Source organism: Pteropus medius, unplaced genomic scaffold (assembly GCF_902729225.1).
Source record: "Pteropus medius unplaced genomic scaffold, Ma_sr-lr_union100, whole genome shotgun sequence".
In the NCBI taxonomy this organism is placed as follows: Eukaryota; Metazoa; Chordata; class Mammalia; order Chiroptera; family Pteropodidae; genus Pteropus; species Pteropus medius.
Genome location: NW_024350319.1, coordinates 27,375,990 through 27,395,911, shown reverse-complemented (window position 1 = coordinate 27,395,911; position 19,922 = coordinate 27,375,990). Strand labels below are relative to the sequence as shown.

General features: G+C 34.9%; 1 protein-coding gene and 1 long non-coding RNA gene across 8 annotated transcripts in view; one reads left to right on the top strand and one right to left on the bottom strand.

The window, feature by feature from the left end:
* Nucleotides 1-1,523: 1,523 nt before the first annotated feature.
* Nucleotides 1,524-19,922, top strand: part of PPP1R12A (protein phosphatase 1 regulatory subunit 12A) — a 131,073-nt gene continuing 112,674 nt past the window's right edge. For 3 of the 7 annotated variants that reach the window (XM_039838911.1, XM_039838909.1, XM_039838912.1), the window contains exon 1: nt 1,524-1,998. In XM_039838911.1, the coding sequence (XP_039694845.1) occupies nt 1,762-1,998 (237 nt within the window). In that variant the 5' untranslated portion in view covers nt 1,524-1,761. The remainder of the gene's footprint in view (nt 1,999-19,922) is intronic. The other 4 variants (XM_039838913.1, XM_039838908.1, XM_039838914.1 and 1 more) reach the window with 2 other exon arrangements.
* LOC120583378 (uncharacterized) lies at nt 7,305-7,983 on the bottom strand. The gene is made up of 2 exons (XR_005647786.1): nt 7,639-7,983; nt 7,305-7,557 (listed from the first exon to the last, which is right to left on the bottom strand). It is a non-coding gene; the product is annotated as an uncharacterized LOC120583378 (long non-coding RNA).

The window sequence follows — 19,922 nt, the reverse complement described above, 5'->3', positions numbered from 1 at the left end:
CAGAATTTTTCATCACCTTACACTATTATTATTCAAAGGTCTAATTTTACCATTGGTGCATTTTATGCGTTACATTCACTTTCTATTTCTACAATATTTTCAGAGTTAATATTTTTACCATAACTTGCGGCTTATTACTAGTTCAGAAAATTCAGGTGGTTTCTTGGTCACATTTTACTCAATTATTTTATTTCTCTACATAACAGGCTGCAATGTAGTCTACTGGAGAATAAGAAAAGCTTAATTGTTCGCAGCTGTACCTGCAGTACAGGTACATGTTTGTTAAAGGACTTCTAATCCTGCTGGTTAGTAAAAAAATAAGTCAATTACTTTTCTGGGTACTCAGTTTAGACGGTCTCTAAAATTCCCGTTCAATGGTAAAGTTGCAAAGTATTAATTTTGGCTCTAAATGCTCTGAGAAATAGTGGCTGAAAATAGTGTTTAGAAAAATATCAGTAGAGATTGTAAATAAATGGCTCAAAAGACATTCGTAGTTGTTAACAAATCGTGTGTGTGTGGGGGGGTACGTGTCATACAGACAAAAAGGCCTTTTTTTATGATTATGGTAAATGACAATGTGTTTTTTGAACATGTGACCTCAAAAGGTAGTTTAAATATGTCATTACCCTTATTGTATCAACAGTGAATAGAACAATGGCTGGCTCATACTAAATATTTAATACCGGTTGAATTAATTGTGTAATATTAACATTCCTTTTGAACTCCAGAAGCGACTGGGTCTTTACCCATCCTTAGAAAGCGATGGAGCAGGAACCAGAAATCCCTTAAAAGGTCAGGACCAGTACCAACGCTGAGCTAAGCTCATGGGCAGTACCAGAGAGGCTTAAAGCATTGAAGGAAAAGGAAGAGGACTCAAAATACGCGTGAGAGAGAAAAACAAAAACAAAGCAACAAAAAAACAGCATAAGAGGAAAGACATGTCTACAGTGGAAGTTGGCAGAAAGCCACCGCAATTAGCGCAGGTCAAACCTTGTCACCAGGCAGTAACCTCGGCTGAGATCTGGTTACCACTAAAGCCCTCCGCTACACAGACGCCACTTTTAAAAGGTTCTTATCAACACTGGCGTATTCAAGTTAATCAGTTCCTTAGAAAGAGAAATCACAAACGCCTAATTCACAACCTATCCTCCGTTCCATTCAAATAAGGCAGCCAATGGGAAAATCCTCCCTGAGCAAACGACTCGGCAGAGCTGCGACAGCCCTGGAGGCAGACTGCCCCGTAGAGCCGCCGTACAGCCCGACTCTTGGCCTCCGGAACCTCAGGAACCTTCAGCCGGGCAAGACAACCTTCCTTCCCTGTCTCCGCCCTTCCAGGTTGGTCCCAGCCCCCGCAGCCCCGGCGGCCTGGACCACACCCGCTTCCCTCCGGTAGCCTGTCCGCCCCCGCCACAGTTCGAAGAGCTCTCTTCCTGGGGCGGGCACAGGCCTAGGGCGCATGCGCAGTGGCCCAAGGGCGCCTCCCTGCCCGGATCTCGCGAAGTTACGTTAGATAGGCCGCCGGTGACGGGTGGCCGGTCGGGGGCGGGAGGGCTTCTGTGGTAGAAAGGGAGGTCCGCTCGGCCGGGCGCGCCGCCCCAGTGCTCTGTGGGATACTGGAAGTCTCGTGCGTCTCCTCCCGGTTCCCAGCCCTCTTCTGGCCCGCACTCATAGAAACAGTCACACACCCCCTGCCTCCCCTCTCTTCCCTCTCCGCCTCCCCCTTCCCCCTCGCGATAAGAAGACCCAGCGGCAGGAGAGGGGATGAAGATGGCGGACGCGAAGCAGAAGCGGAACGAGCAGCTGAAGCGCTGGATCGGCTCCGAGACGGACCTCGAGCCTCCGGTGGTGAAGCGCCAGAAGACCAAGGTGAAGTTCGACGATGGCGCTGTCTTCCTGGCTGCTTGTTCCAGCGGCGACACGGACGAGGTCCTCAAGCTGCTGCATCGCGGCGCCGACATCAATTACGCCAATGTGGACGGACTCACTGCCCTGCACCAGGTCTGTGCGCCCGCCGTCTGTTCTCTGACCTGAGGGCCCTCATCGGCCTCCCGCCCTGGACTCCCTTCGGCTCTGGGCCTCCTGAGGCTGGGGGTGGCAGGAGACTCCCTGCTGCAGGATGAGGGGGCGGCTTCCCGCGAAGGAGGGCGGGAGAGAGAACTGGCGGAGGGAGGGATCTGGACTTGAGGCCCCCTTCAGACCTGTTGGTGGAGCTGGGCACCGAGTGGTTTCCGGGGCAGAGGGGAAAAGGGACTGTGGTCGGCTTGGGGCCCCAGGGTCATATGTGGGCATGTACCTGGGATTTAAGGTCGAGACAGGGAGGATTGTAGTATGGTTGTGCCTGGGCCCAGATGTCAGTGATATACTTGGAGGATGGCAGATGCTGAAGAAAATGACCAACAAGGGGTATTAGAGATAGTTGGGCAGATGGACTTTGGCTTATAGGTGGACATTGGATTTGTTGTAGTTTTTAGGAGTTGATTGCAAATGATGATGATGATGATGATGATAATGATAATGTCGATGATAATAGTAATCAACAGCCCTAAACCGAATGCCCTGAGCGGACGATTTCCTGTTTTCTCCTTTATTACTCTTGGTCACTTCGGAGGGGAAAACGGGTGTAATTAGCTGATCTGCACCGGCTGAAAGGGAGGGGATGGGGTAAGGAAGCATTCACTTGTGCCCACCTCCAGACCGGAACATACTAAGGAGTATCTTCCTAGAAGAGTTTGCCGCAGTGTCAGAGATCCTTGAGCCTCAGGTTCTGGAGTCTGCACCGGGGTTGGAAAAAGAAAAATAAATACGGGGCAGTCTTTTCAAAGGCAGTTTACCAGGCTCCGGTTTTTCTTTTGGGGGTGGGAAAATAGAAAACTGGTCGCAGACTTTTCTCAAAATGGATGCTTTGTGCATGTTAAAGTTTTATAGTAGTCTGATTGGGATCTCTCAATGTTAGCCAAATAAGGAGAAACTGTTGGCAATCCAGAGATAATGTTCCTTTGCCTTTAACAGGCCAAAAGCAACACAACCACATAGAGTTCTGTATAAAAAGCAAATTTTAAGTGATGATAATAGGTGACAAGACACAGACTCTTTCCATTTTCTTAGCGGGCAACTTAGAATTGCTACAGAACTTTACAGCAAAGCTTCCTCTTACAATGAAAGAAAGACTTGTACACTATTCTCAAAGCTGCCTTGATGATATGTGGACGATTGTAGCTTTATTTTGATTAATATTGTAAACAAGAACTTGTTTGGGAAGTTGAAACTTAAGATTTTATATTTTATGCATATTCCCTTGCTGCCTTTTTTTAAAGAGAGGTGTGTGGTGGAATTTTCCTTTTTACTGTTTCCTGTTTAGTGAATGCTAATCACTTTAAGTTTTATTTAATTGAATTCTCGTATCAAACTTAGCTAATAGCCTTTGTTTATAGAGTTGTCTGGATGAATTGAAATGACTGACAAATTGCAGGACAAATCTGGAATTCAGAATATGGGACCCAGTAAAAATATAACATGGTCTTTAGATCTTTCTCTATTCCATGAACTGAGAGTCTAATGTATATCAAGCTTTTTATTTGGCTGAGGTTTATTTTAAGGCGTGGTATAACTCTAGATTCTGAAAACATGGTGTTAAGAATGAAAGTTTTGGCATTAAAATGATAATATAATTATATAATTATATAGGATGAATCTTCAAGTTTCTTTCAAATGTAATTTACACATTTAGTATGGAATCGATTCTGAAAGACAGTTATACTTGATACAATTGGATAATGGTTTACATCAATATGTTTTATTAAAATTGTCAAATAGAAATTTAATGTTATTACTGTTGTCTAGGAACCCAGTTGTATGGGCTTGGAGGAAAGGCACATTGCTAATACTTGATATTATTGGCCTAGGTAGAAAGATAAAATATTATCTAATAGGCTTAAAGTTTTTTTTTTCCCTCTCAATTTGGTTATGTTGCAAGAATTATCAGATTTGTCAGTGTCTTCCTGATAACTGAATTCATTAGTTTGGCATTATACAGGTGTGGTCTTTATTGGGTATTTTGTTTTAAGGGACAAGAGCTTAAGTAGACGTTTCCAAATTTATGCGTAATCATTTACATGATATCTTTCTGTAATTTATCTGCACATTCCTTAAATCAGTGAAGCCAAAGTCTTTAAAATATCAAGCATTAATTTATTTTGTTTTCTCCACTCTTATTTCTCCTTTATTAATTTTTGTACTTTTTTCCCCGTTGTGATAGTGAGCACAGCGAGTTTGCCTGGAGCAAATTCAGGACAACAGATAGTGAAAGGTGATAAATAAAACTTTTTAAAAGAATTGCAAGAAAATGTTAAGCTTTTAAGGAATCTCTTGAATGCTGCTTGTTTTAAATACTTCAATTATAAAACCTAAAGTTGACCTCCTGATTTGTTTCCTAGCCCTTGAATAATTTTTTTTTTTTTTTTTTTGCAAATTTAACTCCTAGAAAGGTAATACATCGAACGCCTAAAATGTTTTTACCAGATTATTTGTTAGTCCTTTGGAATATTCATTTACTTTATTGGTTTTGACCAAAGGACTTCACAACACACAAATACGTTTCTTAATCTAATATTTTACTTCCATTTTTAATATAAACAGCTTATATTTACAAGTTTCTGTATTAATGGGTTAAATACATTATCATTAGAAGATAATCAGTTGTCAGTTATTCTTTTTGTATATAAATAAGTCTTCCACGTAGGAGAAAGAACATTGGTTTTTGTCAAATTTCCTATCTTGGTTTCTAGAAATTGTGATATAAACATCTGGTTTTCTAGAACTGAGGTCTAGAGTAGATGTTCAGTTTTACAGTGGGCAATAATCAACTCTGATTTTATAGCTACCTGGTAGAGTTTTATACTATGTGATCTGTATTTCAGTTTATAAAAATTTTAGAAAACAGAGTTTTCTATAGAATGCTTTTGATTCTTACTAATACTTGTGTGCATAAAATGTAGGACTGAGATTTTTTTCAATAATTTTTTGCTTAGCCTTTGATTTTACCTTAAAATCTTATCTACTTCTGTAGGTAAGTGCTGTGGGTAAGTGACTTCCAAGTCAATTTCCAGTTCTACAGAGCTCCAGTCCTTTACTTGCATTTTTCTACTGATGATGAAGTATTGATTTAAAGAGAAATATTTATTATTCAGTATATTGTGATTTTATATTTTAAACTATATATTATAATATAGTAGAGGTCCACCTTCTTTGCCATAGAAGAGCAACTACTGTACTGTATTTACGTTTACCTTTGTGATTTCTTCCAAGGATCTTATTATTCAAACATGAATTTTCATAATTGTGATTCAATTTTATAATCTACTTTTATCACTTCAACCTGAAACTTACCTTTCTTCACCAAATCTACTCTTCCATTGATACCTGTTTCCCTTAAGATAATTAACTCTGGATCAAACTTTAAACATTTTAATTATTATTTCCTCATCCTTGTGTCTACATATATCCAGTCTTGTTCACAATTGCCTTTGTGTCAGTTCTTTTTCTTGCCACTCTCACTATCGACCTAGTTCATACCTTTATTATTTTTATCCCTAGAGTATAATAATAGCTAATTGCTTTCTCCACCTCCTCTCTGTCCAATCCAGCATTCATATTGCTATGGGATTAATCTTTTAAGTATGTCACTCTGTGTCATTCCTCTCCTAAAATTCAGATTTAAAGTATTCCACCATTTAGCTTTTACCTGGTATATCTCCACTGTGTTATTTCCTTTACCCTTTCCTTTTTTATTTCCATGCCTGTGGATATGCTCTTTCCACCAGTAGACCATCCTCAGTAGACCATCCTCTCTCTTCTTTGCCAGTCAAAATCCTAGTCATTCTTCACGATTCAACCTAAGTGCCAGCCAGAAGGGATCTTTTGGTCTTTGAATTCATGTAATACTATGGCCCTGAAGAGACACTCTCTCCTCTGGGGTCCTCAATGTACCTTACATTTTGCTTTTCTGCTGCTATTAAAACGCTTCTTACTGAATAGTGTTTGTAACTTGATCTTTCCTGGACTACTTGAAGGACCCAATTCTTCGAGTTGAGGTTTGGTTTTTTTTTTTTTTTTTTCTATTTCCAGAGCCTGACACACAGTGGGTGCTCACTAAAAGATTTATTGAATTGTATCTTTTGCCTTGTATCATGGATACAAAGTTTTATAGTTATTTGTATGTAATGAGATAGATCTTTAAAACCTTCACATCTCTTGGAGTATTGTTCTTGCACATAGTAGAACTTGTATGTTTATAAAGAAATGAAAAACTCGTGGATCTTCCGTACAGTTTTTTTAATATCTTGAGATTTAAAAAATGCTTAATATTAACCCCCTTCCTATTAAAAATTCCTAAGCCAGTTTAAATCTTGGTTAAGTGATAGAAAAATATTCAGTCAAGTCATTAATTAATTTGCTGCCTCCTTTATAAGGGTATGAACTAAGTTCTGTAGAGGAGTACAGAGTAGAATTAGTTCCATGTTCTGTGCAATTATAATTTAAAAATACTAAAGTTTTCCTTTTAAATCTCAATGCAGACAGACTTTCAGATAAGTTTAGTATTAAATCCTTTGGCCCTTAAAATACAAATTTTATCAACTTCTAAGAGAGCCATTTGAAGCTTCTTTGTAAAAATATGTGACTCTTGTCAGTAAAAGGAATACTTTTCTGCAGTCTTTTCTTAAGTGCTTAATCTTCTCGGCCAATCCGTTTTCACTGAATTGTAATCTGAAATGTAACTCTCTTTTTAAAAAAAGTCTTTTACTACAGCTACTAAAACTGTTTTCCAACTAGAAGGAAAAGAGACTGGAAGCAGCTGATATTGAGTCTGTTAGACAGTAGTGTAATTGATATATATGAAGTATCTGTTTAAAACTGAATATAAAGTTTATAATTGTTTACCCCTTTTTTTGGGTGGGCGGATGTTAATATCTTGAAAGACTATTGGATCACTTATAAATAAAATTAAAATCTGTGTTTAAAAGAATGCAGTTGAAATTATTTTCTCTACATAATTTTCTTTTTAGAAATCTATAATGCTTTATGCTGATGGCTCTTAAAATTTTTATTGAAATCATCCTAAATCCATTTTTTTAAAGAATCCCTCCTAAACAAACAAACAAAACTTCTAACCCAGTACTGGCCCCTCACTTCCTGCAAATAAATGGACAACCCTAGCCATATATGGGATGTACTGGTAGGGCATTAGTGCTCACACTGCTGCTGTTATAATGCCTTTTCTGCAGTTGCTGCCTTTTTGCTTCCTGGCAACAGTTTTGTGGTCTGACTTTGAAGTGTCACAACCAAGACCATCTTTCATGTGCTTCAGCTACAAGTGTGATTGCAAGCTGTGACTGAGCATTTTCTAGTATAGCCAGGTAGAAGCACTAGATGATATAGAGGAAATTTTTTTTTCATCATCCATTTGTTACTATATTTACAAGTACTTTTCTCACATAAGAAAAATACTTGTACTTGAAAAAATCTAGTTAGATGATTTTTGATATATGACTATTTGGGAACCTTTGGTGGGAAAGTTTTTGTATCTCTACCTGCCAAAAATCATCTAGTTAGATGATTTTTGATATATGACTATTTGGGAACCTTTGGTGGGAAAGTTTTTGCATCTCTGCCTGCATTTTTACCCCACTTTTCTTTTGAAAGATTGTTAGGTCCTACATCATGTTGAAAAGAAAGTATTGGCATTTCGGTAAACATCTTTGAAAGTTTTTAAAGACCTCCAGTAGTCATTGGTTAGAATTCTAAGTTGAGATTGAGTATGTAGTAACTATGATTTAGCACAGTTTTATCGAGTGGAATTGGCTGGTGAACATTTGCTGAGGATTTGTTATATGTGAAACACTATGGTAGATGCTTTTGGAACCAATATCTCATTTAATTCTCACAGTGTCCCCTTTCTCTTGATCAAAGTTACCAAGATAATAAACAGCAGAGCTGGGTTTTCACTCAGGTCTATCTGGTTCCAAAGCCCAAACTTAACACTATGCTAGAGGTTTTCACTATAGTCTGAAGAAGAAAGTAGGTATTCTTAAATCTTCTAGTCATTATGGTTGATGATTAATAGTTGGATGTTTCCCCTTGTAAGTCAGCAGAAAATTAAATAAAACACACACGTATGTAATTTCATCCATTTTTGTTTTAACTAGCCAATACTTTTAAGAACTTTTATGGTAATTGAAATACAGTAGTACTATATTTAAATTAATTTCAGAATCTGTCCTAAATTTTAAGAACTGCTAACATTGTATTAGACTAATCATTACATGCAGAATATTTGATCAAATGTTTTGGGACGTTGCAAAGGAAGTTAAAACAGCAACAAAAACTTTTTAGGACATAAAGTTTAATTCTAAACATCTTCATTTTCCTTTTTCCTAATAACAATTTATATTATTGCTTTAGGCATTTTTATATATTCTTTTACAGTAAATGCTTTATACACACACATTCTTAACTCTTTTACTGAAAAGTGATAAATTTTAGGTAATCAGTAATAGTGGAAGGAAGGAGGGAGGGAGGAAGGAAGGATGGAAGGAAAAAAATAGGAAGAAAGGATAACAACTTTCAGCTTGTCACTACCATTTAGCTTAATCTGCAATTTACTTTCTGTACAGAGATTATTGGTATTTATAATTAGGACTTGAGATATTATACAAAATGCTAATAGTTACTTGAATTAACTCCTGAATTAATAAAACCACCTTTTTAATGTTAATCATGTTTAATTTTAATTGGAAGCTTTTTTTTTTTTAGGAGGAATATCCAAATTATAAGAATATTCTGTTCTTTAAACCATTTTGCAAAATTTAGCCAAATAATATTTCAAGTCTTAACTTGGAAAAGGTAATAGAATTTTTTGTCCTTATTAGTAATAAGTGAGAGCACCATTTCAACTGGGCTCTGCTCGTTACCCATCAACTCATTGATTCCCAGAATTTTGTATTTCATGGACCAATAACATGTTTTTTATATTTTTAATGACTAAAAGAGGGTAGCTTAGTTTTTATTTTGCCATGTTAGGACATGAAAAATAACCTGATCACCTTCTATCATTATTTTATAAAGATAAACAATATTTTAATAACAGCAAAAGGATATAGGATGTGGATGTGTCCAAATAAATGACAGTGGAGACTCACATATCAATTTATAATACTGCTGTATTGACAGCAGATGTTCTTGAAGCTCTTTTATGCAAGTAAGAGAGAGTAATTGAGGGTGAACAGATTTCATAACTCTATTCCCTATGTCCTCCTTTCGGGTAGGATATGATAGAGTGCAGGTGGTGTGGCAAGCTAGATCATCAGGATGCACAGTGCCTGGCTCCTGAACACCCAATAAGGAGCAAAAAAGAATTTACCTGCAGAGAGATTCAGGAGATTAGTTAAAACTTTCTTTAGGTGCCACTGGTTTTATATTTATACTTCCTCCATAAGCCTTTTGCACATGTAATTTTCCTCTGGAATGTATTCCCCAGCTTATTTATATTAAGGCTCAGCTCTAAGCACTTAACGTGGACTTGCTTGACCACTGGAGCACACAATCATTCTCTAACTTATTGTTTAAACCCTAAGTTTGGCACTGTATACAACTTGCTATTGTTAGTATCTTTTATCTCTAGACAAAATAGTGAAGTCCTTCAAGTAGTGACTTTGATTCAGTTTTTCTTTAAATCCCATTTGGTACCTGCATTTTCTTTTAGCAGATGTACAGTAGATGTTTGTTGACTAAAAAACAATTGAACACAATGCAGACTGATCTTGTAAAGAGCAGAATCTATAGATAACAAAATGATAACAGTTTGTGTGGGTAAGTTTAACAGAGCTAACATTAAAAATATTCTAATAAAACTTACAACAATAACTTACTTTTATAATACTTATATTGTAAAGGTACCCATTGTTATAGTCAAAATTTGGCAGGATCTTTGATTTATTTTTGAAATGGAATATATTTCTGATTACCAATACAAATAGAAATTTGCTCAGTTTATGTAACATTTAAAAAATGAATTTCCTTAAACAAATCTTTGGGTGTTTATTTAGAAAGGAATCCCTAGCATACTGGCGTTAGACATTAATTCATACTTTATAACAATTTTAATCATTTTTTTTCTCAGTAACATTTTCACTATGGATCTCTGTATGTCAGTATTTACCAACCTTAGTATTTTGGTTGTTTATCTTTTCATTGTTGTGCTGGCTAACCATAAAAAGACAAACTTGAGCTCGGTGTTACTGCCCTAAGTGTGCTTGCTCGACTTGAATGTTCTTTCATGGGTGGAGACATTCCACATTGTCATGTGTTATATAGGCATTTCTGAAATGACATTCAGTAGAAACCATGGAAAGAAATGAGGCATTCCTCAGCTGTCACCTTTTTAGTAATCTACTTAAATGCGTTATGTGCATCGAGTGACTTATTCTGCAAGGAGAGCTTGACTGAATAAAAAGCGTTACTTTAACTGGATTATTAACTATATTTTGAGCTGAAATTACATTTTTTTTTTTGTTTAACATATTCTCTAACAGAAAATCATAGGATTGTAGAAAGTTTGTGTCATTTTCTTGAATACCTGATGGTGCAAAGGAGAAATTTTGTGAGATGTGAATTGATATCTTCTTATAAATTAACCATGTGGGAAAATATATTTTCCTAGATTAACTGTTAACACACACACACACTCACACACACTCTCTCTCTCACACACACACACACACAATTACCTTTACTTTGTATTAAACATACTAAAGTATATACATTTTATTTGCCTTCAGAATTATTTTAGGTACTTATAAACTTATTCTAATATTTATACTTTTGCTTGGAACATTTCTTGAAGTCTTCTATTTGAGCTTCAGCTCAAGAACATTCTTTTGAATATCCTCACTGTTAAGTTTTTGTGTTTTTTTTCTTTCAAAAGAATGTTTTAATTTTGAAAATGATAGTCATTTGGATTCAAGTCTGGTTGATAGGCAGGTCACGGGGTAATGAAACAACTCAAAGTTATAGCTTATAATATGAATGTGGTCTTTTTGTGTGTGTGAATTTTTGTGTTTTCCACAAAAGAATTTGATGCTGCTCTTGCTAGATCATACTGTATTTCATCAAGAGCTATTTTTTTCTCAGAGATATGTTAATTGGTACAGCTTTTCTTAAAAATATAGAATGGATTACATGTTTAGCAATTTCTATATCTTTCCAAGTACATGGAACAATGTGCGTAAAAACTTTGCTAATGTTCAAGGTTTTTTCCTTTCAAAATATCTACCGCTGTTTAACTCTGCCAGCCATCATTTTTACAGTAAAATGTCTTTAAATTTCTGATCTTCTCAGCAATTTTATTTATCTTACATTGTACATGAAAATGCCTAAAGTAATTACTAAGCGTTCAATGCCTTCTACTCTCACTTCTTGTCTTGCCCATCTTCGTTTTAGTTTTTTTTTTCATTTTTTAAAAATTTATTTATTTAAATTAGTTTCAAGTATACAGTACATTGGTTAGACATCTATATAGTTCATAAAATGATCTCCCTAATTGCTCCCTCCCTTCCTTGGCCAGTGTATTAATGTTAACTGCATTCCCTATGCCGTGCTCCCCATCCCCGTTACCGCCTCTCAACTACTAATTTGTACTTCTTTAACCCTTCACTCCATTCTCCCAGCCCCCCAAACCTCTTCCCTCTGTCCATCACTAAATAGTCCACTATATTTGTGAGTTTGTTTTTGATTAGTTTGTTCTTTTTTTTCCTTAGGTTCCTCATATAAGTTAAATCATATGGTATTTATCTTTGTCTGACTTATTTCACTCATCATGATAACCTCTAGGTCCATACATGTCGTTGCAAATGGTAGGATTTCATTTCTTTTAATGGTTGAGTAATATTGCATTGTATATATGAACCATAATTTCTTTATCCAGTCTACTGTTGATGAGCATTTAGATTGCTTCTACATCTTGGCTATTGTAAACTGTGCTGCCATGAATATTATTTTGGTTTTCTTTGGATAAATACCCAGAAGTGCAATTGCTGGGTCCAAAGGTATGTCCATTTTTAATTTTTTTGAGAAGCCTCCATGCTGTTTTCCAAAGCAGCTGTACCAATTTGTAATCCTGCCAACAATATATGAGGGTTCCCTTTTCTCCACACCCTCGCCAACACTTGTTGTTATTTGATTTATTGATGATAGCCATTCTGACAGGTATGAGCTGATATCTCATTGTGGTTTTAATTTACATTTCTCTGATGATTAGCGACCTTGAACTGTTTGTTCATTCCATTTTATTTTATTTTTGCTTATTATTATTTTTTTAATTGAAGAAATGATTTTAATTTTTTTCTTGTCTACCTCTCTCCCCCACTAACCACTAGTCTGTTTTATTATTAAACATGGCTTTCAAATTTGTTTACTGTTTTCCATGTATTTTATAGCAAATAAAAATTTAAGAAAAATAATTAGTTAATTAAAGCATCAAAGAAAATATTAAAAAGTAATTAAATGCTATTCAAATTTTCAGGCCTGGAGATAGCTCCATTTAAAACTTTGGTAAACTCCCTTTAGCTACCTCTGATTTATAATTTTCTATAATTATACTTAATTTTCTGGTTTATAACCTGCATTTTAAATTATATATTTTTAGAAATATTTCTGTGTTCATGAATATTGATTCCACTTTGTGTGTATATGTGCAAGTTCACATGTATGTCTCAAAATTTATTTTCCTAGTAGTTGGAAGATAAATATTTAGTACATTTCTAATTTTTTTTATTTGGTAGATATTATACTATGTATATCTTTGCTCACTTGTGGCATTGTATTGCTAGGATTTTTTCCTTAGAAATTTCACCTGCAATTTTACATGTTTTGCTCAAAATAACATGCTGTTTGAATGCTTGTTTATGCAAAGTACATTTTCAATAAAGTCTAGTATATCTACTATAGAAAACTAACTTTAAAAGTCATCCTGCTGACATACATCTGTTACATTCATAATGTGATATCATTCTTCTCTAAGTCACCCAAAGGAAAATCTGTTTTGTTAATTTATTAATCTGTATAAAATTTGTTTTTAATATATTAAACAGTATTTGTATTTTATAGCTATAGTGCTATTCATTTCAGTTAGTGATTAACTCATTCATGCAACAAATTTATGAATCATATTTATAGTATGCCTGGCACTGTACTAATCTCTAAAACAATGGTCCCTGTCTGCCTGTGGTATACAATCTAGTGGAGGCGGCACTGTAAACAGATAATTACAATTTTAGTAAATGTTAGAATAGAAATGTAGAGTGAAATGAAAATTTTTATTAGGACTTAACCTAGAATGTCAGGAAAGTTCACGTCCTTGAGAAGGTTATGTTTAAGTTATAGGTAACTTAACAGAAATCTGGAGCCCTGCTCCCTCCTTGTTTATCCTCTGGATGCCCCTGTTCAGTTTCCCTTTTGGTCTATTTCTTAAAGAAGAATGTTTCACGATCCTTCTATGTCTTTCTGTTTTTTCTTTTCCAATCATTCATTCTTATAGTTTCAGCTGTTTTCTTTTTATGTGATCTGTTCTCCTTTTTATATAATTCACATCATATTTTTGACATCGCCACTCTTCCATTTACTAAACTAAAATCTTAAGGTCATCCTTTGTTTTCTCTTTCACTTCCCATATATACTCAGTAACTCCCATTACATGTATAACTGAAAAATAAATACTCCCAGATTCATAGTAGTTTTTATATATTCATTTAACAAAATTAAAGGCCTACTCTGTACCGTGACCTATTAAGTGCTAGGTGGAGGGAGGGAATATATTTTAAAGCAAAACGGATATCAACACTGACCTCACAGAGTTTATAGTAAAATGAAATTACTTAGCTATCAGGGAAGTGCAAATCAAAACCATAATGAGGTACCACACTCTACATCCATTAGAATGGCTGTAATAATAAGAGATAATAACTGTTTACTAAAGTATGAGGAAATTAGAACTCTTTTCCACTGCTGGTGGTGGAAAATGTAAAATGGTCCAGCCACTTTCAGAACAGCCTGGCAGTTTCTGAAAAGGTTAAACAGTCTTACCATATAACCCAGCAATTGTACTCCTAGGTGAACAGAGCATATACTCATGAGAATTGAAAACATATATTTACACAAAAACATGTACATTAATATTTATAGCAGCATTTTTCATAATAGCCAAAAAGTGGAAACAGCACAAATGTCATGAATAAAATGTATATTTTGTTACTGGAATATTATTGAGCAATAAAAAGAAACAAAGTATTGACACTTGCTAAGATACAGACTCTTGAAGAGGATATGCTCAGTAAAGGAGACCAGTCACAAAAGACCACATCTTGTATGATTCCATTTATATTAAATGTTTACAATAGGCAAATCTATAGAGACAGAAGATAGATTAATGGTTGCCAAAAGGTGGAGGTGGTGAGAGAAAATGGGGAGTGACTGCTAATAGTATAACATTCCTTTTTATTTTATTTTATTTTTTTAATTCACCAGCAAGTCTTATGTATTTTGCATTGTAAGTTCACCCCCATAGTTAGATTTCTTTCTGTCACCACATATTTTGACTCCTTTTACCCCATATACTTCTCTCCTCTGGTAAGCACTAGTCTGTTGTCCATGTCCATGAGTCTCTGTTTGTCATGTTTGTTTTTTGCTTTTAAGTTTATATAAGTGATATCATGTGGTTTTCAACTTTTTCTGTCTTATTTAGTTTAGCAGGATTATCTCAGGGTCCAACCACGTTGTTGCAAATGGCAATATTTCATCTCTTCTTATAGCTGAGTAATATTCCATTATATATATGTACCACATCTTTATCCAATCATCTAATGTAAGACACTTTGGTTACTTCCATGTCCTGGACACTGTGAACAATCCTTTATGAACGTTGGGGTGCATATATCTTTTCAGATATATAACATTCCTTTTTTAGAGTGATAAAAATGTTCCATAATTGATTGTAGTGATGGTAGCACAACTCTGAATATACTAAAATCCTTTTACTTATACACTTGAAATTGGTTATTATATGATGTATGAATTATGTATGTCAGTAAGCTGTTAATATTTTTTAAAGAATGAAATTACTTACGTGTTGATCGATCTTCACTACTGAAAAATGAGGCACTGGCAGAGGCAGTAATAACCTTCTGCCAGTCCCCCAACTCCAGCCTAGGCTTGGTGTTCGTTACTGTAGTTATGATGACAAAGAAGACAGCCAGACGTTATTCCTGCCCTAAGACAGCTTGCAGTATGGTAGGATGTATACATCAATATACAGGCAGCTATACATTTATGTCAGTTATGTGTAATGATATGTAAAAGTAGTAGTACAGAGTGCTCTGGAAGTTCATGAAGGTGCATCTCACCTAGATTGGAGGAGAGGGAAGGCTTCCTGGAGAACATTGACGTTTGATCTGCTAACAAACGTGGTCATGAGAGAGGAGGGGTATGGGAAACTATTTCAGAGAGAGAGAGAATCGCATATGCAAAGAGCTGGAGGCGAACTGAAGTGTTGAAGGATTTTAATCGGGTTAAATGGGACAGTGAAATTTTCTCTTCAAGAAAAGTCACTTTGGATCCAGTGTGGAGAATGCACTGAAAAGAGGACAAGACCAGAGGCAGGAAGACTGACTAGTTTAGGAAGTTGAGTAATCTAAGAGAATGAACTGGGTGAGTGACAGTGGAGTTGGGAAATAGTAGACTGACTCAAGACGTATTTAAGAAATAGAATTGGTAGGAATTGGAAATGGAATAGCCTAAGGGACTAGTAGTCAGAGATGTATGTGCACTTGGATTGGACAACTAAGTAAATGGAGGTGCTTTTCACTGCATGCATTTATTCATTATATACTTAGTGTGCTTACTATATAGGTCAGGAGCAGAGTTTATTTGAATGGTCATGGGAAGACAGGCAATAAACAAGAAATTACATAATTATGAAGTGTGAAATGTATGCTAAAGGATATATAGGATGCTGAGCCAGCATGGAGGAGGGGTGGCCTAACTATAAATAATGTATCAAAATCTTGTTTGGAGGTTTTTTTGTTTTGTTTTGTCTTAGTCTTAACCTGTTTTCTTAGGTCTTTCTGGTTCTCTGGAAGTGTGAATACCAAATAAAAACAATTTCTGAGGCTACAGAAAACCCACAGGATAAGGATGGCAATGTTAGGGTTTTGGTGAATTATCTAAAAATATATGCAAAATTTTGTGTTTTCTGTACTTTTCAATTTAGACAACTTAATTAAGAACTTTTAAGTATGGCCAAATTTACTTTTAATAATATCGTTTGGAAGGCAGACTGTATATTTTTAGAGGTAATGGGGAAGGGGTGGAGCACAGGCCTGTTGGAGAGGAATAAAAGAGTAGTAGTAGTAGTAACAATCCAATGACTTTTATTGCCTGAAATAATGCACTGTGAAAATAAGGTCATAGGTTAAAATAAGGAGTGAGAGTACATTTTCTCAGTGCATGTTAGATTTTGCTAAAATTGAACAGTTAAAGAATTTATTCAACCATCTCTAATTTCCCTTGGTTTCTAAATTTACTAACTGGTGTCTTCAGGGAATATAAAGGTAAAATATTAGTTGTAATTAAGAAACTTATACCTCGATGTAATTTTTTCTTTTCTCTAGTACATTCTAGAATCTTCTTTTTTTTTTTTTTCCTCGAAATACTACTAGAGTTGCTTTGGGTATTTGACTTTTTTATACATTTTAATGTTTTTTAAAAGTGGCACAGTTAATGAGAAAATTAGTAGTTGTGCAGAAAAGTTGTGTGGTTTATTTTGACCTTGAGCAAGCATAATTAGACTTGTTTTGGTTTAAACAAAACAGGAAATGTTGATTACATATTAAACTCAAAATTAACATGTTATCTTTTTCTCTTTTCATCCCACCCTTGACATTTAAAGCCAGTCTTGGGGTGGTGGTGGACATAATGTGTTTGTTTATGTGTGACATGGACTGATAGTATATAAATTGTTCTTTTTCAAAAACCACTTAAGTGTCAAAAAGTTAGTCGCAAGACAATATTTGTGATATTCATTTTAGGGGCAAAAGTTGTTTGTATAGAAAAAAAAATCTGAGGAAATTACCCCAACTATTAACGGTAGTTATCTCTGGAAGGAAAATATAGTAGATTTTGAATTTTGCCATCCTTGAATCTTTTACAACAAGAAGAAAAAATGATGAAGGTGAATCTGAAATGGAGAATACTGTCTAAATGGCTGCTTCCATCATATATTAAGGATTACATATAGAGACATAGACGTAATTAATGAATTTTAGTCTTTGGCCACTCAGGAAGGCTGCTGTTGTTGGTTACATATTTATGTATTATCCTGCCTTTTCTCTCAACCTTTTGTTTTATAAGGAAAGACTGATTTGGCAATGTGTTGGACACTGTGGGAGAGTTTTTAAAACCAGAAAGTGAATTAGATTTAGTTAGATATATTTTGAAGCTTTTGGCAAGTAGACTATAGAAAATTCAGAGAAAAGATGAGCATAATTCCCCAAAAGGCAGATAATTTTTGAAGGATAAAGGAGTTTTAAAAGATAAAATTTGGATTTCAGAAATTTAAACAATTCCAGTGAAAGGTAGAAATCTAGAAAAAGTAATTTTTTTATTATACAGTGAGCACTTTTGCTTTGTTTTATATGAATATAAAAAGCATTTAATGATTAATATCTGTTTTAAGAATGAATTGAAGAAAAAAAAATGGCCACAAATCTCTGAGAATAGATTTAAGAAAGTTGAAGCTTAGAGTTACATGAATTTTGTAAAAATATTTTTTAAGACAGTGAAAAGAGAGCTTTTAAGAGTTATAAACTAGATCAAGAATAGGAAGAAAGTAACTGATGTCAAGGCATTTAATTTACATGTACATTTGTTCAAAATGGTCTGCTCTAAAGGGCACACAATTCTAATTCCATTATTAAACAGAAAGTTTTAGAAGATTATGTCTTGATCACTAGATACCAGTTTGAGGTTTCTAAAAACAAGTTATGTTGACCTATCCTTACTTCCTTTTTTGACAAGGTTGGTAAATTTAAATGAGAGAAAAGTTGCAAACCAAGTATAGCTTGATTTTTAGTAAAGGACTTATGCAGGCTCTTGTTAGATTTTTGTGGTTAATATGACAAAAATTTGGCATGGATTCTAGCAAGATTAGATGGATTAACCGCAGGATGAACCACTATGTATACGTCAGCCTACTGGTTAATCACTTGGTGTCAACCCAGAGGGAAGACTAAAGTAGTAGTGGTCCTTGTGTTCTTCAATCTTGACCCTATCTTATTGAGCATTTTAGTAGGTAAAACTGTAGAGCTGAGAGAAAACTTCAAAAAACATAAAATAGTAGGTTTTAAGCAATAATATGAAAAGATGAGTATTAATATGAAATTCTGTGTTAAACATTGATGAGTATAGGTTGGTAGAGACCATCTTTGACAAACATGAGAAAAAGTTACTGAAAGTTTTGACAGTGAGCTCAGTATCTGACAATAGTATAATAATTTTAAAACATACTAATTCAATGCAAAACTAAATTAGCCTTTAGCCTAGATTTAAAAAAAAATTCCTCTGTACCGTGAGATTACATCTGTAGAATTGAGTCTAGTTCAGCAGTTTGATATTTGTCTACTGTTTAAACAGGGGGACGGCTTTGTATAAAAATTCTACAGAGAGAAACAAACCTATATTCCAATATTTTTTCTAAAATTATTAACAAATTTACACATAATTGGACACATTCGCAGTTATTCATATGCCCTAAGGACCACCCCCCCAAACCATCAGTTCAACTATTTTCTTTTGAGCCCCTTGAAAAAAGAAGGTAGCCAGTTTTCAAAACCACATGCTTACACTAACCACTAGTAGGAAACTGGTAGAAGGACCTCTTGCATATATTAGTTAAGATTCTTTGTTTAAGTAAGAAAAGCCAATTGGATATAACCCAAATAAAATAATTTACTATAAGATTATAGGTGTCTCATAGAATCTGGGCTTCTGGAATGAATTAGAACTGGGAACTATATGCAGTCCAGGAAGTCCTTTAAGTTTCTCATTACTATTTCTTACAAATCCACTTTATTCTTTTTTATAGCAAACTAAATTTATTTCTCAGTTCAGAAGGCAAAATAGAAGGTCAATAACAATTCCAGAGTGTGTATTCTGGTCTGGGTATCTAGAGAAGTTGATCTCTTTCTGAGTTCTAATTCTAGGAAAGGGACCAGTTGATCTACCTTAGGTTAATTATATATTGTCAAGGTCAACAACAGTGGCTAGTGGGGCTCAGTCTTTCAACAAACATACCTGCTCTAACTGTGTTTCTAATTGTAATGTATTTTGAGGAGATGAGGGAGACAAAGCGAGAATTGAGTTCAGAAAGATGTAAATGTTGATTAGCACATCACAAAAGCAAATAATCAAATGGTAATAAAAATACTATAAGTTATTCAATATCATTTATCAGAGAAATGCAGATTAAGGCCACAATAAAATGTCAGCATATGTCCACCAGAATGGTAATACTGCATGCTGAGAAGGACGTGGAGAAAGTAGAATTCTCATACACTGCTGGTATAAGAAGTATGTGAAATTTCAGATGTATTCAAATATATTAAAAATGTTTTTCTCTTTCTGGGTTGAACATATATAATACAAATGGAAACATTTACTCTGTGAAGTAATACACATTTTAAAGCTAAAAGTTCACAAGAATCTGCTGAGGCTCCTTGTTAAACTGATTCATTATAAAAATATTAGAATTTATGTGTATAGATGCTAGATATTCTGTTATACTGATTAGTTAGTGATTGAACTATCAGTGTTTCATGAAT